Source organism: Ochotona princeps, chromosome 23, assembly GCF_030435755.1.
Source record: "Ochotona princeps isolate mOchPri1 chromosome 23, mOchPri1.hap1, whole genome shotgun sequence".
Taxonomy (NCBI): Eukaryota; Metazoa; Chordata; class Mammalia; order Lagomorpha; family Ochotonidae; genus Ochotona; species Ochotona princeps.
In genome coordinates, this window is record NC_080854.1 from 24602603 (window position 1) to 24625919 (window position 23317).

The following is a 23317-nucleotide window of genomic DNA, read 5'->3' on the forward strand; positions in this document are numbered from 1 at the left end:
TGTTGGTGAGGGACTGGGCTGTGTCAGGGAGGGCAGCCCAGTGGGAAGCGCTGGGGCCAGGGAGTCAGGGAGCCTTGCAGCTGGGGTTGGCTCTCAGCTCTGCTTTGCCAACCTGGGCTCTCTTGTCTGTAATTGCGGAGGATGACAATTACCTTTTAGTGAGTTATAATGAGCTGCTTTGGAAAGGGCTGGCATGTAGCTGTTAAGTGTGCACAAACATGATTTCAACAATGACTATAATTGTAGGTTCAAGAATCTACCTCAGGTAGAAGAGTTTCAATATATGCAAATCCCCACGAAGACAGAGATGAAAAGGAGAACTGGAAGTTTTTCAAGCCAAAAGGCATGTTAGCTTATGTGATTTTTTAAAGAGACAAGAGAAAATTATAGATGAGTAATGGCTCACATTTATGGTGTATTATGTTACACTCAGGAGGTTGTCCTCATCCAATCTCACAACACCGTGTGAATTACAGACAGTTTTCTCCTTTATTCCACTTACAGCTAAGGGTGCCTTGGCTTAGTGGGGCTAAAAAACTGTCCAAGAGCACACATTCCATAAGCAGTAGGACCAGGACTCGTCTGGCGCATGCTCCCCGACACGTGTGACCCAACTAAATAATTCTTGTGTGCATGTGCACACGCCTGTGCATACACACAGAGGTTCCCCAGAGAACATTCCTGATATTACTCTGTTAGCACTGGCTGGTGGGTTCACATTCTTCAGTACGCATTGTTAAACTAAGCATACATTGCTCTTATAATTAAGAATGTTTTTCATTTTGACAACAAACTTTAAAAAAGAAACCCAAGTGAAGCTTCAGAAATAGGATGAAAATGACGACTTCTTGACTGCACATAGCAGGAGGAAAGATATAAATAGCATGGCATTTTCAAGGTCCATTGTAATTAAATTTCAGGGGCTTTTTTTCAACAAGGAAACCTTCAGAATGAAATGAGCTTCTTGAGGATAAAGATTATCTTTCTCCCACTCGTCAAAAGCTCAGGTTCCAGCAGATGTGGCTCTGAATTCAAAGGCTTGAACGTGTTCGGGATTTGCGCATCAACATTAACCCAAAGATGTCCCAATGATTTGCTTTGTTCTAAGACCAATGAGGTCTTTGAATTTAATTTTTTGGCTTTGCTCATCTCTGTGCATGCTTATTGATAACGTAAGAGCATACACCTTCCTCTTCTCTGGTCACTTCTAGGGACAAAATGATGAAAGATCAGCAAAGCAAGCATTTGTCTCCCGGTTGGCTCTGAACTCTGAAACCTTCCCCCAGGAGCACGGTGATGACAAATGGAGACTGCACACCCCCTCTACACAGCTGGTCTTCCAAGGTGACCCCTGGGAGGCGGGCATAAGGGAGCTCACAGCAAAGCCAAGGAACTCAAAAGGGTGGTGGGACACAGTCAGGCCCCTCCTTCCTGAGGTAGGGCCCCTTATCTTCCTGGTGGGAGTTTCCAGGACTGATTAATTGGAAGGGCAGAGGCTGAGGGACATGGGGACAGTGTCCTCCTTGCCAGTCCTCCAGGGCTTGGAAGTTGTCCCAACAGCAATGGCTTGGAGTTCACTGGGCAACGTGGCCAGCTTGTTGTGTTCCCTTGCAGGCCTGGCCTTCCAGGAATGCGCCAGACAGGGCCTGTTCTTGGCTGGGCTGGGAACTCTGACTCCTGGGTAGTGCTAAGGTGCTACAGAGGTTTTCTGCTTGAATATTTACTGAGAGCAGACTTAGTCCATGCACATCCCTCCCCAGCCCCCGCCCGCCCCGTCCAGGAAAAACCATGGCGCAGTGAAGAGCAGGGAGTCAGTCAAGGCCAGTGCTTCCCGATTTGTATGACTGTGCACTTGTTTAGATTGTGATGATTTTCTTTTAAGTGGAAAATGGGGCGAGGTATGCAAGTCTCTCCATCCCAGTGCTGGGAGACTGGGTGTCCCACTGAGCCACAAGCTCTGGCATTTCCAGGTTTACAATGGACTCAGATTTCTAGGTTTATGTCGGAAACATGGAATGCCATATTAATATTATGCAAATGTTACAGATGGACTATCTGATAAATTTATGTGTATTTTACCTGTTTTCAAACTGTATAGTTACCAAGTATAAACATACACACTCATACAAAAACCTGAGGATACCTCAAACAATTTCATGGAAAAACAGAATTGAAAGAGTCTATTTGGTTATAACAATTTTGAAATTCTTTACCTTAATGCCAAAGGCACAAAAAGAAACAAAAAGAAAGCGAACTAACAACCAATATCCCTGAAAAACAAAAATTTGCAACAAAACCCTAGCTAATCAAATCCAACCATAAATCAAAAGATCATCTTCGCAGACAAAATGGATTTATTCCTTGGATGCAGGGATGGTTCAACATATACAAATCAATAAATGTAATATAGCACATCAACAAATAGAATAAACAATATTGCTATTATCCCAACACATGCAAAAAGTTTGATAAAATATAATGTTCTTTTATGATGAAAACCTTAAGCAAACTGAGTATAAAAGGAACATACCTCAACACAAATCAAGGCAATAAGGGACACACCTACAATACTGAATGGGAAAAGCTGGAAGCATTTTCACTAAGGCCCAAAATCAGACAAGGATGTCTACTCCCCCTATTTTTAAAAAGATCCATTCTATTTATATGAAACACAGAGCTACAGAAAGAAAGAAAAGGAGGGAGAGAGAGGGAGGAAGGGTGAGAAGAAGAGAGAAAGAGATCTACCATTCCCTGGTTCGATCACCAAAAGCAGTAGCCAGGACTTCTTCCTGGTCTCCCACACAGGTGCACTAGCAGAGACTAGATAAGATGTGCAATAGTCAAGATTTGAACACATGTCCCAAAAAGATGCTAGTGCTACATGCAGCAGCATAACCCATTATGCTACAGCACTGGCCCCAGGATGCTATTCTATGTACTTCCGGCAGCTTCAGGCACATGTATTCTATTTGGAAATGCAATACAGATTCTTATTATACAGCAGGAATTACTTATCCCATGCCTCATCTGAAAAAGTAGATTAATATACACAAGACTAGATGGCCCTTCTGAAGTTAGATTTTTAACGATTTAGTTAGAATTTTGTCCTTGAGGAACCAGAGCTTGAGGGGTGGTCCAGTGGGGTTAGTGAGAGCCACTCTGACTGGCCTGCAGCTCCCCCTGTGGAATGTAAAGGCCAAGTGTGTGTTGGTCAGGGTTGGGCTCTGCCACAGACACCCATTGGTTTGCTGAAGATAGAGGGCAGAACAAACTGATCAACTATTCCAGTGAAACTTGACAGCAAATTTCTGGGCTAGTGCAGACTCAGAGGTGAACTATGACAGCCAATCCACCTTGGAAGAATTTCCTTGTCCTTGCAGCAGCGCTATCAACAGCCTCTCAGAGCTATAAGAAACACACGAACAGATCCCTCCGAAAATGCTCCACTATGGGGACCCTGGAATGACATCAGGTGCCAGTTCCCCATCCCCTGGGAATGTGGCAGTTGGGAGGCTGGGTGTGGTTTCTCCTCTTGTATCTTCCCTCTCCCCATTACACAGGAAGAAGAAAAAGAAAATGTGTAAACAAGGGTGCCACCCACTATCCCCTGATCCTCAACCTTTCCCATTCTGATCGACTGTGTAAACATCATCACTAATAAAACTAAAAAAAAAAAAAAAAAAAGGAAAAAAAAAGTCTTGTGCCTGCCCTCTGCTTTCATTGTTAGAGTACCAGGCTGGTAGAAGAGGTACTAAAGTTGGGTTGTGGAATTTCATTAAAAAAACAACAAACAAACAAACAACAACAACAACAAAAAACCGGAGTGTTTCTTGTCTGCCTCCCAGAATAAGAAGAAGAAAAAAATGGAAACACAAATATCATCCACATGCTATTTTTTTTTGGTAAGGATACTTTTCACCTATTTCAAAATATGTAAGTCAGACCCATAAATTGGGAACATAAATGTAGAAGATGTATTTTTTTGCAAACACAGCAGATTAAAAAGCACATAACACATAATACCTCTGTTTATTTTTAGGGAGATAATTATGGAAATTCCAAACTGGGATTCACCAGGGTTTAGGACAACATTCTCAGTGGCTGATGCACCTGCCAGAAATAATGGGATGATTCAAGAACAGTAAGGGAAAACGCTTTCATTATGAGAGAATATTTATTTTCCTCAACAAACATTTGTTGGATTTCCATTATGTATTAGATACTGTGCTGCTTAAAAATGCCAACCCAGTCCAAAAGATGAAATTAGCATTTTCATCCATTTGGTGAAAACTAAATATCAACTCTAGAAATTGCTGAATGAGAAGGCAGTTCATTTAACCTTCCCTTAGAGGAGCTCTTCCCCTCCATGGTCTTCTACTGTATTAAAAATTTCCTTAGAAAGGCCTTCATAAGTTTTATTTGTTATTTCAAGTCCCTCAATTTTCCTGAAACTTTTCAGTTCAGTTTCCCTACACTTTATTTTTGTACCACCAAGTTCAATCACTTTGACCCCTTTATACCACCCAAGCAATTGATCATCATGTCCTCATCACCATGACTTCTCAGGAAGTTCATCCTCGAACAGAGCTTCTCCTTTTCTGCTGTCTAATGATCCATGAGGAGATAAAGCACTGTGATGGAGAAGTTCCCACAGCTCACAAATTGCCCTGAGGTATCCATTGTCCTTGGGTTCCCACTGGGAGAATTCCTCAAGAGGAATGACTTGAGGATCTAAGGGCTCTCCATCAGCAGAAAAGCCTTGATCAGGGAAGACAAATCCCCTGCACTGATGGAAGGCTTTGCGTCCACAAAAGCCTCCTGCACACTGCCTTCTATGTGTGCAACTCAGAACCTGTGGGTCCTGGGCAGTGGTGCCCTGGAGACCCATCTAATTTTCCTGTGAGGAGATCCCAATGGCCTATGTTTATGTCGGTGATCGAGTGTGTTTGCGAGCCTGGGAGAAGCGGATGGGGAGAATTATAGCTAATACTGTTGCTTCAGTGATGGGGGAAGGGCATGATGATGGGAAGTTCGAGGAAAAGCCTACATCAACAAACAGGTGTTCCGGATAAGGAGTAATTTTCTAAATGCTAAATACACCTTTTCATTTCTAAGAAAGATTTATTTTTAAAATTTATTAGAAAGGTAAAGAGAAGGGAGGGGAGAGAGAGAGAGAGAGAGAGAGAGAGAGAGAGAGAGAGAGAGAGAGATACACTTTCCATCTTCTGGTCCATTCCCCAAATAGCTGCAACAGTTAGGGCTGTGTTACACCACGGCAGGAGCTCAGGGCTTCTTCCAGGTCTCCCACATGGATGCAGGATCCCAAGCAATTGGACCATCTTTTGCTGCTTTCCCAGATACATTAGGATTAGAACAGTTGAGTCTTGCACCTGAATCCATATGAGATGCTGATGCTGCAAGCCATGGCTTAGTCCACAGCCTCATAAACACTTTAAACAAATAAATTTGTCAAAAAAAAAAAAAACGCTGAGATTTGTTTGCTGGAGAGGATTATGGAATCAAAGTGTTGGGAAAAAAAACATCATGGTACTAGACAGGAAAGCTACCTTATGGCCATTCAAACCGCTTTACTTTGGTAAAAGGAGACTAAGTGGTAAGGGGCATGAGGAAGGCTTCTGTGGTAGAGGGAAGTTCTGGATTGCTGTGGGTGATGGCTAATGTAAAAATCCACTAAGTTAAACACTTACGATATATGTTATACTTCAAAAAAGAAAAGCTTTATAGAAGAAGTACTTTTGGAATGGTGAAACCAAGAGCTCCAAAATTTCACTACTCCCTGGGAGCAACAAGAATGCTGGAAAGTCAACCTTTACAGAGGATCAAAAATTTACCAAAGGCTTGAATAATTTACTAGAAGCCACTTGGGGAAGAACAGCCTGGAGATCCTCCCCCGATTCTAACCCCAGAAACGCCTGTCTGGCAGCCCTTTGGAAAGCTCCAATTTCCGAACTTGATTCAGAACAACAACTTTATTCCCTGATCATTTGTTGAAAATAATTAGGGGGAACTGCTTAACATCTGCAGTTACTTTGGAAAATAATTGTGAATCATGTATCTGATAAGGGACTTATATCTAGACCATATAATGAAGTGTCACAGCTCAACAACAAAAAAAGACATCTAACCCAATTTCAAAGAGGATAACAGGTTCAAAGTATGCCAAGATAGATGCATAAAGGACCAACACAGGAAAAGGTGTTCAACACTGTTAGTCATAAGGGAACGCAAATCAAAATCACAGTGAGATGCTGCTGCATGCTCTCAAGGTGGCAAAAGGATCAAGACAAGCTAGCAAGCGTTGGCAGGAAAGTAGAACAATTCTTAACTGCACACAGGGGAATAGCAAATGGGGTAGCTGTTTGGAAAACATTGGGCAGTCTTTGAAAGTTCTATGTAGACTTGTTATACCACCACCAATTCCATCTACATATATGCCCAGGAAAATTAAAAATATGTTTACATAGAACTTGATCAGTCATGTGTTCACAGAAGCACTATTTGTCATAGTGAGAAAGTAGAAATGTCCAAAGAACTATCTGTTAACAGAAGGTTAAGCAAACACAGGTAAACAGTTAGACTAGTGGCCAGTGCAACGGGGCAAAGTTCGTCAACATGCTGCAACGTAGATATTAAAAGTTTTCTGCTAAGAAGAAAATATCAGACCCAGGAGACTCTTAACTGAAATGTCCAGAATAGACAGACAGTAAATTAACAATTGTGAATGGCTATGGGGAAGCAGGGAAATGGAAAATGATTGGAAAAGGGGACGGGGTTTCTTTATGGAAGAATAAATGTGCCCTACAACCAGATACTGATTGCACTCAACTCTGTATATGAAATCAATGAATTCTACATTTGAATCATATCTTAATAAAACTATTATAAAACAAGGACACATACTTTAAAATCACCGCACATCATGGTTAAGCACAGCAAATCCTACAAGAATAAGCCTTTAGTCTTCCAAGGAGTGGGTACAGGTCCCACAGGTCCCACGGACCCAGAGACCAGGTGTTTCTACGGCAGGACTTCCCCAGCTTGCAGAACCAGAGCTCAGACAGACAAGGTGGTCAACAAATACCTTCATGTGAATGAAAAATAAATGGACTGTCCAGAACTCAGACTTCCTCATTCTAGATAATTCCCTCCCACAGAAGAGAGGTGTAAGAGCCAGTGATAGCGTGAAGGAGGAGTGGGTCCTGACTGGGATGCCACTTGTTGAATTAAAAGGAAATTGTGCACCTGACTGGGGAGTAGGCTTGTTGACGTGGAATACATGTGTTCTCCAGGGGGACAGACATGCTATGGTAGGGGTGCGGGGAATAGTGGCTAACAATGCCTCTTAGCAAAAACAGACTCCAGTCTTGGAGGCAGGTAAACCTGTATTCCAGGGGCCTTCAGGTAACCTTCTAAACTGAACCTCTTCATCTATCAGTATAGATGATAAGATTTCCTGCACAGGGCTGTTGTAAAAATTCAAAGATAGGAGCTTTTATAATGCACACACATCAAATGGATAATATTGACTAAATACTTTGATACTGATAATACCAAAGAAACATACAGATACACACACACACACACACACACACACACAAAGAGATAGGTCAGTCATTATTCTCAGACCTCAAAAAACTCTCACCTGAAAACATCTGGACCTCTCTCCCAGCATCCACGAAACAGTAACTTTGAGCAACACTAAGAGAACCCTAATTCCCTCCTTTCTTCCAGCTCTCACTGCCTGGCAGCCATTGGCCAGTCTTAAAACCCACACAATTACATTAGGAGGAGGAAGACAAAGCATGAGACAGGAATTACCTCACTTCACCTTGAGAAGGAAGGAGACATGCAAGCAATTATACTCATGTCAGCCAAACATGTCTTCTCTCTTGTTATATAATGGTACTACACTTAATTCTTTGCTTCTCCAATTAAAAAGGTGTACATGCCCATAAAAATGCAAATGATGTCCACATACAGCAAGTAACTGAGGGCCAATTGAACTTGAACTCCAATCAGAAGCTGTAACCTCAGTCTCTCAGTTCATTGAAAGAGAAAGGAAAGCTTTCATTACGCTTGACACCTGTTAAGAGGCCTAGAGAAAAGAGAAGCAACATTTGACAGTCACTCACCATTGCCGGATGCAAAGAGTCACTGCTATTAACTGAGATGGGGGTACATTGCAAACAAAGCAGCCAGCCCCCCAGCTGGCCCAGTCCAGGCCCTCAGTAAATGGGAACTGCTATTTCAAGTACTCTTCTCTCAAAAGCTGACAGCGCAGTGCGGGCCACCACAGTGTAAATTTAATTGAACAGTGCCCCCCAGAGGCCACTGGGAATTCAGCCGTGTTGTCGGTGGAAGGGAGGTCTGGGAAAAGATCAAAGAGAAACAGTTCAAGTTTCTGTTATATTTACAAGTGATCAGTGCCCCAGCAGGGGATCAGAACCCAGTTTACTTGCCACCCACCAGGAGCAGCCTCTTTGCAAGAGGAACTTTCTGAGAACACAGCAATGTCACAGACTGGAGGCCAGCTCAGTTAGATACTGGGGGAGCTGCTGCTGGGAACTGCAAGCCCCTAGGTCCCTGGAAGGCACCATTCCATCATTGTCCCATCCTGCTTCTGCCGGGGACATTATGTCTCAGCCCTGTGTCTTCCCTTGGGTTCACTCTGGGTTCCTGGATGGGACCCAGTTTCCTCTTGACATCCATCTGCCCCTTTGCAAGGCTAGAGAGTGTAGTGGCTCTGACTCCTCCCGGACCACCCTTGGTTGACTTCTCACCTCATCTCATGGAGCTAGGCAGCTTGGTCTCTCACTGGCGCCATCCCAAATTGCCAGCAGACAAGCCAGATCAGGGGCTGTTCAATGGGCGGAGGTGGGGACATGTGTGTATGTGAGGGATCCAGGTGGAGGACAAATGCCACACAGTTGGGCCTGTGTGGGAAGCACAGATGCTTCAAAGAGTCTGGTTTCCTACTAACAATGAGCTATTTGCAGAGGCCTTACCACCTACAGTACACCCCACTGAGAGCTTTACCAGCATTATGTAATGCTCACAAACCTCCTGTGGAATTTGATCCTCTCATCCTTCCCGACCTTCAGACCTAAATGATGATCATGATGTGCACAGATCTTTCAGTGAGTTTTCTGATGAATTCCATCCCCATTTTAAAGTTAAAGGAATTGAGCTAAGGCAGCAAGACTTTGTAGCCATGCTGCCTGCCTCCACTCCATCCTCCCTCTCCAAAGTTGCAGCCACTCAGTGTGGGAGTCTGCCTTGAGCTGCTGGCTAGGACGAGCAGCAACCTCCGTGGGGATGCAGGAATGCAGGGACTCTTCCAAGCTCACAGGTTGTTGGCAGAGTTCAGGTCTAGGCAATTGCGGATTGAGGCCTGTCATTTCCTGCCAACTGCCAAGCAGGGCTGATCTCATCTCCTAGACTCTGTTCCTTTCTATCTGAAGTCCACAGTGGGGACACGCGGCTCTCCCCAGGCCAGCTGGCCATGTCTGTGAATACTCTATCTGCTACAAACAATAAAACTTTATTTTTACTTTACTTGACAGAGCCAGGGGAGGTGGGACAAGTTCTTCCTTCTCCTGCATGACTCTCTAAATGCCCACACCAGGTGACTAGACCAGGCCAAAGTCAAGAACCTGGAATCCAATCTGGGGCCCAATTTGCTGCCCGTGGTGATGTGCCTCAGCAGGAAGCCGGATTGGAAGCGGGGTGGAACTCAAACCAGGCAGTCCCGTATGGGCTGTAGCTGCCACGTGCAGAGTCTCTGCGTATGAGCTCAAATGCATCGGGATAATCTCCCATCCTTAAACTCAACTTAGCTGTGAGAGTAAACTCTACCAATCAGTCTTGGGATTATGTAGGGCATGGGATTCAAGGTGAAGGTGGCATGTGTGGACCTGGCAGGGAGCACCACACCCACAGGTCAAATGTATGTGTGGGCCAGAGAAATCCATAAGAGAGAGAGGAGGAAAAGTTTCACAGCTACTTAATGGGGGAGGGGAGGACCTTGAAGGATGGACCACACCGGAAAAGACAGCAACCCCTGGTATGACCTTGCAAACCCAACAACAGGAGTCAAGATCATCTGGAAGAGGTAATGGTTGAGAATACGCAGCCTATTAAAGCAAACGTCCTTCATGAGATGAAGGAGGGGACTAGCACGACTCATTGTCACAGGAAAATCAAAGATATTGAACAATTAGCCTTCAAATACACGCACAAGGAGAACATAGTACACCTAAAACTAGAAGTGTGTATATGTGTGTATATGTGTGTATATGTGCATATGTGTGTATATGTGTATGTGTGTATATGTGTGTATGTGTGTGTTTGTGTGTATGTGTGTATATGTGTGTATATGTGTGTATGTGTGTGTTTGTGTGTATATGTGTGTGTATGTGTGTGTATGTGTGTATATGTGTGTATATGCATAGAAATCACCATAAATCAAGTCTCACAACTGAACCGAGGAAAATTGAGTATTAGTAGGTGGCATCTGACAACCACAGAGTTATCCACAGTTTAGAAAAAAATTCCATCACACTTTAAATACCAGTTAAAATAAAAATCTAAAAATAAATTTAAAAATAGGATGATGAAAACTGGCAGACGAGAGTCCCAGGTCTTTGAGAAGATGCCAGCAACGTAAGATTTGAAGCCATTAAAAGATAATTATAACAGAAAAAAAATCAGACTTGTCCATAGAAGCAATTACATTTTTTATATAGTATTAACAAGGGGGAATTTTAATCATAGGGAAAACAGAGTAAGATCTATAACACTAGAGTGCATAAATCCAGTGTGTTGCTGATTAAAATATCAATAGATCGAGGGCAGAGGATCTGCATAGGTTAGTTAGATGACAGGTAAATAAGGAAAAGGGGGGAATGGCCAAGTCTAGTTAAAAGCATGCAGCGAGTCATATTTCTACTATGTAAACATGCACTTAAATTATAATACCCAATCTGGAATGGCACCTGCTACTCCAGCACTCGGTATTTCTGCTAGGGGTGTAATTTGGTTAAACAATTTGTGATATACAATGTGGCAAAAAATGTTCTTCGATAGAATGCCTTTATTTTAAGAACACTATCCAAGAAGTTGGTTTAAAAGAACAAAAAAGACAAGGTCACAGCACTGTAAAGGTTAGTATTTAAAAAGTGTGTGGGAAGGGATTGGGGGAGGCTGGTGTGATGGCTCAGTGACTATAGCTTTGCTGTGCATGTGCTGGGATCTCATGTGGGTGCTAGTTTGTGTCCTGGGTGCTCCACTTTCCAGCCAGCTCCCTGCTTGTGGCCTGGGAAGGCAACAGAGAATGGCCCAAAGCCTTGGGACCCTGCACCCATGTGGGAGACCTGGAAGAAACTCCTGGCTCCTGACTTCAGATCAGCTCAGCAGTGGCTGTAGTGGCCACTTGGGGAGTGAATCAGTGCACAGAAGATCTAACTGCATCTTCTTCTTTCTCTAAATCTGTAAATCTGCCTTTCCAGTACAAAAATTAAATATATTTTGAAAAAGAAAACCTAGCCATGACAGAAAGATGATTATCATCTATCAAGACTACTTAAATGTGTTAGTGAAAACAAAGATAATACAAAATTCTGCTTGTAGCAGAATTTAATATTTTTAAAGTGTTCTTCATGTTGGGAAACTATGGTTATAAACTGTCTGTAGGGACACAAATTAAGGTAATCTCCAGGGAGGAAGCCATTTGCAATAGGAGCAACACATTCACAACGTGATCTGTTTGAAGATCCCTTGGTTGGGAATTCATCCTTCACTTACACTCATACGTCTATACAGAGACATAAAACTTGACACAATAAAAGTACCCATCAACTGGTGACTGAATGAATAAGTGACCCAAGAAATCTTAGGTGGAAAATTATCAGCTGTTAGGAAGAGTGAGAGAGACAGCTGCAAGTTCTTGTGAGTTGAAGCAATCTTTATGATGGGTTTGTAAGTGAGAGAAAGCACGACTTGTCAGAGCAGCGTGAGTAGCATGTCCCACTACAGAACACCTCCGACCGTTTGTACTGAGTTCTCGGGAGACTCCAACACTGGTGGCAGGATGAGGCTCTGGGGTGCAGCTGCTGTTGGGGGTCAAGAGACCAGGACGCTTAGGAACGCAGAGATCTGATCTACTTCATATCCCTCCCCTGCTTGCTACTCCTTGCCAGTGAAAACAATGAAGAAAAGCAGTATTGCAGGTGAATATAGGTCAGGTGGAAACAGAAAAGTGAAAAGTATTGAGTTAGTTTGGTCAAGCTATATGCACATGGTCACAGGTTAGAATTTAACACAAGAAAGTCAAATTAATGGAGAGTCTGTGTAATAGAATTACAAATGATTCTTTTCATTAAAGTGCTACTTCAATGTTACTATTGGAATAAAAAAAAAAAAAAAACAGTCTGTGAGGAGAGGGAAAAATTTCAGGACAAACACACTGGTCTGAAATGAATCGGCAGGAGCATCCTGTTCCAGTGGGCCAGAGCAGTGAGAGAAGTGTCAGTGTGTGCTTGGTGGGGAAGCAGGCTCGGCCCTCAGGTCAGAGGGCTGGGGTGGAGCTGCCTAGGAGAGAGTACAGTTTGCAGAGCTGAGTCCAGTGAGGACAGGTGACAGGCACAGGGCCCAGGAGACACTGCGGCCTGTCAATCTCAAGTGGGAAGTGCTGCACTGGACTCCAGACTTGGGAGATGATTATTTTCAAAGTTTTTGATTTCTCTGTTGCTGTCGCTGTGGCATAGAGAGTGAAGCTGCACCTGAGACCCTGGCGTTCCATATGGATTCTGAATTGTGTCCCAGCTGCTCTGCTCCCAACCCAGTTCCCTGCTAACGTGCCTGAGAAAAACAGCAGAAGATGGTCCAGGTACTTGGGCCATGTGGGAAACCCAGAGGACAGGGGTTCCATCTGGGAAATTCTAGTTTATTTGGGAAATTCAGTTTCTTATATAGAACAGGGACTAGCCTCAGGCCAGGAATTCCAGGAATTCCAGGAGGGGAGACCTAGGAGCCAATTATTAGGTGCATGACTGCGGAAACCACTTCCCACAGGCCAGGGGCAGGTGAGTGAAACGGCCCTGGCCAATCAGTCTGTCTTTGAAACAATGACCCCTGCCCTGGTTCACGCCTTGGCCGCCATTTAGCTCGCCAGTGACCTTGACTGTTTGTCGCCATCTTGTGGAACTAGTGACCCCATCGTTCCTGAGCCCCATAGAACTGGTGTCCAAATGGGATCACGGTGTGTGCAAGGTGAAGACTTTGGCCACGACGCTATCGCACCAGGCCTGAAGTCAAAACTCAAACAGAACTGGGTATGCACTGTTCTTCAGAAGGTGTGAGAAATAGCAGTACATCTAGCTGTACAGTAAATCTCCCTGTATTCACCTAATTCCTCCACAATTTCAGCAGTGCATCTGTGCATCTTCCAATAAAAGCTGCTGACAAAATCCTGCATTTGATTTTTCTAGAGACGTTTCCCATGTATTAGTTGCTTTCATCGCATTGGGAGGAATGAGCATTATCCTAATCGTTCACACCTTTTTGACTTAAGCAATTCAATCAACAAAACAAAACCTCACAGAGCGAACACTTCAGAACAGATGTTGAAATATTTACTCTGCTAAAGTGCTGGACTGGAGTTGATCTTGCACAGCTTTTAAGCATTGCTAAAATACGTAAAACTATCTGCATGCATGGTGTGGAATGTTAGACGTGAAACATCTTGCTGATTGTGACAGCCTGGTACTGTCTCAAGGCGGGACCTATATTTAGGGTGAGTTTTTTCCCATGATAATAGTTACGCACTTGTATTTCATATAGCCACTTGGTAGTTTCTTATTTAATTTTTCACTTGACTTCTTATTGATCTGAATAGATATCCTTGTTTTCATTTCATTATGTGACTGGGCACATACAATTGGTAAGAGAAACGCTAACTCAGTGATTTTCTCACTGGTTGCTTTACCTGCTTTTATACACTTAAAAAAAAAAAGTATTTCATTTTTCTGAAAGGCAGAAGAGAGAGAGAAAGAGAGAGAGAGAGAAAAGAGAGAGAGAGAGAGACAGAGAAAACTAGAAAGATCTTCCATCTGCAATTGTCAAGGCCAGGCTGAAGTCAGAAGCCAGGAATTTAATCTGCATCACTCACGTGGGGGACACGTGCTCAAGCACTTGTGCAATCACCTGCTGCCTCCCAGGGTGTGCGAGAGTTGGAGCAGCGGCCCTCTGTCCCAGGCTCTGACACATGGTGTGGGCCTCCTCAGGAACAGCTTAACCCACAGCACTACAATGCCTGCCCTCATGTTGAAATTACATCAAGAGGTAAAATCTTTAAGGAATGGTTGGGACTTTCCGTTAAGAAAGCATCAATACACACACGAGGTTAGTGGGTTAACGCATTATCTTGAGAGTTCCTCTGTCTTCTCAGGAGATGCTGGCATTGCTCCAAGACTGTGTTGGCAAGAAGGCCATCACCAATGCAGATGCCTGACCTTGAAGGAGCCAAAACAAACCTCTATGTTTATAACCCATCTTATCTGTGCAATGCACTAGAAAACAGACTAAGACAGACAACTATACATATTCATCCCTGTAGTACAGGTCTCCTTTAGGAAAACACATAGGTGATTTCAAAGGTCAAGCACTTCCTAATAAACCCCAGATCCATTTGAACTGACGAACCTTCCTTGCAGCCTAAGAAACACACTTCATCTGTGGAAACAGTCCCAGCCCTCTGGCCGGCCACCTTGCTCCAAAAAGGAAACTGCTAAACTAAAGACGCAGAGACACCACGGATGACAGAATCATCCCTACGTTGCGGAAGAACGCTTGAACAATCCCGCCGCTCACCCATCCTTGCAGCTCTTGCATCCAGATTTCTGTGACTCAAAGATACAAAGAGCCTAGATACTTACTGCTCTGGGCGTTGTTACGCTCCAACATGGCTATGATCAGTCATCCAAAGGGCTGGGAGGAGTCACATGCCAAAGAATATGTCAAATAGAGTGTAACTCAAACACACAGCCCTCAAATTTTTGCTGGAATGGCATGCCTCAGAGGAGAATTCCAAGGAGAGAGCCAGATCAATCTAGATCAAACTGGATCCAGATCCAGTTCAAAAACCTATGTTTTTTTTGCTTACTTATTTTCATTTTGGTTGAAAAAAAAAAAGCAATAGGGAGAGAGGGAGAGAGGGAGAGAGATAGCGAGATCTTCATCTACTGGTTTATTTCCCAAATGCCCACAACAGTTGGGACTGGGCCATACCACAGCCAGGAGCCAGTCATTCAATCTAAGCTTCGCAAGTGGGAGGCAAGGATGCAAGCACATTATCGGCTGCCTCCCACAGTAGGATTCATCAGAAAGTTGGAAGCAGAGTGGATACTGAACACAGGTCCTCTGATACGGGCTGCAGCCATGGCATGGCACTGTGACTAACCACAGCATCGAATGCACACCACAATCTGTTTTTCTTCAAACTATACAAAAGATACATACATTATTTGGGTTCTTACAATAGCAGAGTTTATTGTCTCCCACAGGTGAACCCCCAAAGACAGGAGGGACTCAGGCTTTTTTATCATTACACTTGGCAGGTGGAATAAAAGCGAAGCTCAGTACTACCTCTACTTCAGAAGTGACCACTAAAGGGACAAAGGCTGGAACAGAAGGCAAACTTTGGAACTCAAACATCTGGTGGGCTAGAACACTTTGTGAGTCGTTTGAGGGCACAGGGTGCTGAAAACAGGAAAGCAAAAATGCCTACGACTTCAATACTTGGACATAAACCATGAAGTCAACATCCAGGTTCTAAAAAGTAGCCACCAGGATGCCCATGGCGAAAGATGCAAAGCCACACTGCAACCCTGTAACTAAAACACTTTCCCCTTTTGACTCTTCATGGGGAACAGACCCCGGCTCCTTAACGCAGTGCTGAGTACAAGCGAGAGCCTAGCGCTTTGTGCTTGGGTTTTCCGTCTCCGACAGCTGGAATCAATCACCAAGCATTGATGGGTTGCCCTTAGTGCTGCCTGGGATCCAAGGGATAGCAGGCCACTGGGGAAAAAAACATAAGGGCAGCTCTGGACCCAGCTCTGCCATGCCACCTCCTTTATTAAAGGCTCGCTAGGTGCATCTCTCCTCTCACCAAAACAAGCACCCTGCATAGGAGGCCTGCAGAGCATGGCTGCAGGTGGACCAGCCTTGTCCGCTTTCGGAAAATAAGCAACACCTGCCACTCAAACTTTGCTTAAGGCTTTTGGACTCCAGGAGGCCTGAGTCAGAAAAAGAGAAACGACCAGCTCCCCATCAGGCACAAAGAGATCAGCAACTCACCTACGTGCAGGGAGCTGGAAGGCCAGGGCTGGGTGGCTTAGGAGGTGATCAAGCTGCGACACCTGCTGGGGGGAACCAGGGGGACACATAGGCAGAGGCCAGAGAAAGACCAACTTGACCCTAAACGCCCACGGGCCTTGCACCGTTCCGGTCCAGCCACAAGGTGGCAGGCAATAGCCCTGAGAGCCTCTGAGACTGCCAGAAGGCCGCAGCTGGCGCTCTCTTCCTGGGGTTACTAGACCCTGGGGAGCCACAAGTTCTCTGCGTAATCGCCATCCATCCACAGAACGTGGGATAAAAACCTGGATTTTCTATTCGTTTTGGTTGCAAATTGTAACAAACCGTCCTAATTCCCGTAGTTCCTAGGTGCCGTCTTGGAGAGAACGTTCTAGAACGTGTGTCAGATCACAGCAATGCCAGCCCTGACCCTTGTCTATGAAGGTGTTTGTTCCCCCCCCACCCCCGCCCCGTACAAGGAAGTAAAGACTTGGTGAACGCTGGGATACTTTCCAGAAACGCAGCCAGGAGCTGAAGTGGCACGTGGGGAGCAGGCTGAGGAGAATGTCGCAGGAGTCAAAGGCATGGGCCACAACGGCTCCTGGGGGACTGGGCTGTTCCGCATGGTGGGTTTTCCAGATAATTGAATTTTAAATGCTGAAACTTGTTTTCCTTTTAGCCTTTTCTAATGGGAGTCTTTCTGAAGTATATCACATGCTTCTCTGGCTTTTTCCACAGCGACCAAGTGTAGTCTATCCTTTCCTTAATGTCTTGAGGTCATTGTGAGGGCCAACAGTTACTACATACACCATCCTGCAGAATGCCTGTGGCACTATGGCGTATTCTGGTAGATTCTGGCAGGAATATTCTAGAATACTCTGGAAGGCCCTCATGAGGAAGGGCCCCAGAGACTGTAGTATAAAGCTGTGATGGGCTGATCTTGGGCTCTGCAACCTCTTACCTACCTCACTGCCTGTAGTCATTTTTCCAGCTAACACCTCGTGGCGGCCTCTTGACACTGTGTTTTGAATCTGCTGTAATCCAGCAAGAATGACAGGTTGCCATGGGTAACCAGAGTCTCAGCTTGTACCAACCCTAAATTTAATTTTACACACAATTTCCAGGCAGCAGATACTGTGCTGAAGGTTACTTCTAGCCAGAGCTGCCCATCAACTGGGTGTCTCTGCTCCAGCATACATCCCTCCCAAGTGCCATGCCAGCTGCCCTGGTCCATCCCAGTCTGGAAGTACAAATACAGCATCACTGGGTCTCCTGGGGAAAAGATCACGTTCACATTACTGTTACAGGAGTGGACTGCTCTCGCTGCTGTGCTGCTCTGTATGGCTGTGCATTTCTTCCGGCGCCTAGGGATGCTCGCACCTATAGCAAAAAGCACAGTACCTGTAGGAGTTGGTGTTACCCAGGCTTTCGGCATCTACTGGGGTACTTGGAGCATACACACTTGTATGAGCAGCAGAGCCTTACATTTGAACATGAACCTGGTGGCTGGGCCAAACATTATTCTTTGTCTTTCCTGCTGAATGAACCTACAGAGTTTAGTCTCTTCCTCCCTCAAGGCCAGGATTCAGGCCACAGGAGATGAGCTGGGTGGGGTGTGAAAAGCTCCATTTGACTGAGTGTCTACCACGTGCTGGGTGCTGCACTGAATCCATTATGGCGATCGTCTCCATTAATCCACTGAGAGACTGTGAGAGAAACAGTATCACTTCCTGCTGCCACAGGCAACATCCAGTGAGTAGCCAGCTCGGTCCATCTCCTGGCCCTACTTCCCGGGCTCATGTCTGCTCACCTCGACTCCTGAACAGGAACAGCCAAAGTTCACATGCTGAAAATACACACTGGGAATGAAACACATCAGGTCCTTTTACTTCTCAGAAAAATCTTTGTGTTTGGCTCTGTGGATTTACTTTTAATTCACTGCACATTTTGTTACCAATTTGGAACAATCTGTCCCTAGGGAATAGGTCTGATTTACTTATAGAAAGCTAGTGAGGGAGTGATGGGGCTTAGAAAGTATTCCCTGTAGAGACTAATTTTAAAAATCCTTTCCAGTTCTTCCTGCACCAAGCAGAAGTAAATAGAACATTCCAGAAGATCTCGTCTTCCCAAGTGGAGGTGGAAGAGCTGACAAACAAAACCTTCCTGCATGTGTTATCAGATACACCAGCAAGAAAAGAAATGTGACATTAAACATGACCGATATCCTATCTGATCCCAGAAAGTCTCTAGGGGTTCACACCAGGGTGAAACACCGAGGGCTTCTTATCCCCGGAAGCCATATGCAGAGCTCAGGGCCCAGGAGAGGACTAGTCGCTGGGAGTCACAGGGTTAGGTTCTGTGAATTTGCTGTCCTTTCCTAGGGGATCAACATTCCAAATTGATGTTAAACCAATCTTTCAAATGAGCAAACCATGACCTCATCTGCCACATTTTGCACCTGCTCCTCCCACACTTAACACATGCGATTCTCAAAGCATCCTCTTCCAAAACCATCCACCATACTCTCAAGTTTCCAGAGGAATTTCTCTCAGTGAGAAAACTGCCTGCAACTTGGCTAGAAGGTGACAGAGTCAAAATATCACGGCTGTGACAAAGTGCCACAATGTGGTGGTGTAAGTAACAGAAGCTTGTTACCTCCTAGTGGGAGCAGCCCAAGGTTGGGATCAGGGTGGCAGCAGAGTAGCCCTCTGCGGGGGTGCCAGGAAGGACCTGTTCCAGGTCTTCCCCCACAGTCCCAGTCTTCCCTGTGGCATGCACTCTCCTGGTGTGCGGGTCCAGATCTGCCTTTTCTTATTAAGGCACCGGTCACGTTGGATGAAGGGCTCATTCTATTCCAGTCTGACTTTACCTTATCCAATTACATCTGTAATGCCCTGTTTCACATTAGGATCACATTCTAAGGTACTGGGGCTTGCGGTTTTGGGGAATTCACTTTAGCCCATGGTATCCCTAAAGACAAGCTTGAATTTCAATCAAACTCAAGAGAGTGAGCAGAAAAGATTGCCCAGAGAGTGCCTTATATCATAATCACATGTGTTGCATGGATGATTCTTCATGTGGCTAGGGTGGGTGGGAAGTCGGTATATTTACCCCTGACACGTGTGGTACACAATACGTGGGACGGGGGGCGGGCAGGCAGTGACGGACAGAGCTGTTGGCCAAGGAACAGAGCAGGAGTACCAGGGCGTTTCTATAGAACCTTCATTCCTATTCACCACTCTCTAGGGCAAATCTCACATAAGCAGGTGGGAAAAGTCAGTGTGAACTGAAGCTTGTAGTTACAAAGGATGTCATAAGAACCTGCAGGAACACCTTCACCTCCCCACACAACTGTCCATCTGCATTGGCAGGCTCCAAATCCACAAGGCCAACCGACTGCAGATGGAATGCTTTAGGGGGAAAAAAATGGAAATGGTGTCTGTTCTGAACATAGAAACACTTTTTTTCCTTAAACTGATAAAGCAAAACAATACTCTGCATAGCAATCACATTGTACCAGGTACGGCAAGCAATGCCAAGATGATTTAAAGGCTATGGGAGGAAGTTTATTGGTAATATGTAAATATCACACCATTTTATATAAGGGACTTGAGCACCTGAGACTTGGTAACTGCAGGGGGTTCTGAAATCAAGCCCCCCAGTATACTGAGGGACAATGATACCCAAACCCCAAAGTGTGTCTTCTCCTGAAGTTCTGGCTGGGAGAAAGTTTCTCAAAGGGATTCTATTTTAAACTCGAGTTTCCTTTTACAAGACAAGGCTTCTGTTTGCTGTGTCAGTTTGAGTGGGTAGAAGCTTTACAGTTTGTTCCAGTCACTTTCTTTCCTGGCGTCTGCGATTCTACCGAGCGAGTATTTGTAGAGCTATAAAACAGCCATGAAATTACGCACAGACCACGGCATTTGGAACAGAAATGAAGGTAGTACAGCACAATGGTTGGGAACCAGAGGGATCCAGGCTCAAGGTCGGTTCTGCTCCTTGCTAAGGTGGTTATGTGTGGGTAGGACTTCTGCTCCATAGCCATCCTTCATAGAGTTGGGCGAGGTCTTAAATGAGACACTGACCAGCAGATGTCCACTATGGTTAAAAAAAAAAGCTCAATAAATGGTATTTTCTATATCGGTTCAAGTGGGAAATGAACCCTGAAAAATTTATACCCCTGAGTATAATTTTCTTAGTGGTTATGAGGCCTTGGAAGTCGAGGACCTCAGGTGTGCAGTAAAGGATTAACTCGGGAAGATTGGTTATTATCCCGGGTAGCTTCCCAACAAAGGATTGGGCTGTGACCAGCTCCTAGGAGATGACACCTAAGCAGTTGAAGTATTCCCCCTGAAAAGAATGTGTGACCAGGGACCCTGAGCCATGTCAGGCAGTTTATGTGAACAGTTATTTAGGGTGGGAACCTAGGTCACGTGGCTTTACTTTAACCTTGCAGAAACTAGAGCCTGAGTATAAATAAAGTTAACCTCACACATACTACACGCCTAAGTGACTCCACCCTCTGTCAATGAAAACCCTGGACACTAAGGCTCCATGAGCATCCATGGATGGGAATTCTGCGGCTCTGCCATCTCCTGTCATTGCCGGAACTGGAAGCCACCTGCTCAGCCGCCTCCCCAGGAGACACCTGGAAGAGTATGTCTGATTTCTCCTGATACCACTCCCTGCACTTTTGGCCTCTGGTGTCCTTGCACCATAATGAACTACAGCTTTTCTGGTATCTTCTGGGATACAGCTTCTAGCCTCTGTGTCAGGACCCTCCGGCACTGAGGCCAGGTGTTATGTGTCCCACCGTTGGTGCCCTGATGGGAGGTGAGGTGAGGGGGCTGAGGCATGAGAAGAGGCATGCTCTATCATAGGCATTGTTTCTTTTTCTCTTTACCCCAAGTTTCAGGCAAAAAGAAAATACTCTCGAGTCTGAGTCTTCCAGAGAGCGAAAGAAGCAAACATGAAACCTCCATGTACTGTGTTTCCCTTCCTAGTTCAAGGCTCACGACCCTCTGCGACTGCAATTCACACACCAGACGCAAGTGGGCCACAGGCACCCTGCCCCAGTGCGCACATACGCAGCACGCTCACTCACCTGGCTCCACCCACGTCGACCCCGACCATCAGCTGCCCGTTCAGGGAGAGGATCTCGTCCCGCAGGCGCACCTTGCCGCTCTTGCCCGCTGGGCTGTTCTTCCGCAGCTCCGTCACCCAGATGCAGCCCACGTCCAGCACCGGGCCCTGGTGCGGCTTCCTCTTCTTACCCCCTCTGCGCTTCTCTCCATAGTCCCCGAAAACAGGGATGTTACCAAAACTCAGGCCCACGGTCTCTGTATCCCCCAGCTCCTTGGTGAGGTACACAGTGCAGATCTCCATGGCAGGGGGGCTGCGGTCGGGCGGGAGCGTGCTCTCATCCACTGCGAAGTTCAGCTGGATGTACTCCTGTAGCTTCTGGATGGCCGCCTGGCAGAGCCGCTGCTCCGGCCCGTCCCCACCCTCCCGGAGGCTGTTCTGCAGCCACTGGCAGAGGAGGGGCAGGTGGAGCACGGCATTGTCCTGGGTGATGGGCATGGTGCTCAGGCCAGGACGCCAGCATCATGAGTGCACCTGTTCCTGGGGGCTGGCCCTGGCTGGGGCCCATGTCCCTTGGGAAGCTTGGCTGTCATCAGCATTGCATGGGTTCATGTTCAGACTGGCAGAGGAGCCTCAGGCCACGACTCTCAAGTCTGGGTTGTTGACCTTGGCAAGAGGAGGACAGGACACAATTACAGCAACTCAATGAGGAAGGAAGGAAGTGTCCGACAAGTCCTTACTTGGCTCATTTCACAGCCGGGCTCATGCAAATGATGTGGGAATCCAGTATTCCTCTAGCAGGAACAGACAGCGTGTCTTCCCCTGGGCTCATTCACACCTGGCAGAGGAAGAGGAAAAAAAATCTGATCACAACAGTGTTTTCCAACAGAGAACTCATAAGCTGCTGTAGTACAGAAGGGCTGTGTTGGTTTCCCAGACACCAGGAACCTGGCCATTGTCCCCACTCCTCAGGATGGCCACCCCTACCCTGCCCTCTCTCTTGCATGTATCATACACACGCACACACACACACACATACACACGCACACACACACAATTGATTTCCTCTGACACAAGCCTATGACCAGGGTGGAAATGAGACAACTTTTTCCAGAACCATCCCCACGGATGTGCCATCAAATTCACATCCAACCTCTTGCAAGGCTGTAGAGGACCATAATTAAGAGATTACATTCCTAGGAAGTTAAAATCTACATCTACGTGCTTTGGTCAGCCCCACTTCACCCATAGAAGGGCTCTTCATTCCAGAAGTTCATTACGACAGCATCATCTGGAGGACCAGAGGCCATCAACCCCACCAGTGCCTGACCCCACCTAGGCTAACAGCGTTCGAAGCTTAGCCACACATTCCAGCTTTACCATACTCATTTGGAGGAACTCCTGAACTCTGGCACCCTACAAGTTTTAATCTGCTTTCTCCTTTCCCTTTGGCAAGTCATCAAAACCAACCCACTTTAAGGCCAACCAGAGTCTTCCTCTCCAGGAAGTCTTAGTTCCTTAATGCACTGCCTTCGGTGGCACTGCCTGCATCAGTCAGGCCAGCCACCTGCAGCAGGAACGTCTCTCCTGGAGCCAGTGCCATCCCATTACAGAGTCCTGCACAGTACCCGACACATAAAGGGCCCATAGTGAAAGAGTAAGTGAACCTCACCGCCAATTTGTCTTTGCCACCAAAGAAACCACTCACCTCCACTCTCCATAAACACAGAAAAATGGTCCCTTTCACTTTCCTCCCCCAACTTTACTTTTCCCCAGAGAAAGTCGATATAAACCATGCCATTTAAGGTGGCAAACATTCCCCAAAAGTCTTAGGAAGTGAGTTAACAAGAAATCATAACAAATG

The 23317-nt window shown here is 45.7% G+C and overlaps 1 protein-coding gene across 1 annotated transcript in view; it reads right to left on the minus strand.

Annotated features, from left to right (window-relative positions):
* PDZD2 (PDZ domain containing 2) overlaps window positions 1-23317 on the minus strand; it is a 329172-nt gene that overhangs the window by 193159 nt on the left and 112696 nt on the right. Inside the window, exon 2 of the mRNA XM_058680001.1 lies at window positions 21476-22291. Within this exon, the coding sequence (XP_058535984.1) occupies window positions 21476-21951 (476 nt within the window). The 5' untranslated portion in view covers window positions 21952-22291. The remainder of the gene's footprint in view (window positions 1-21475; window positions 22292-23317) is intronic.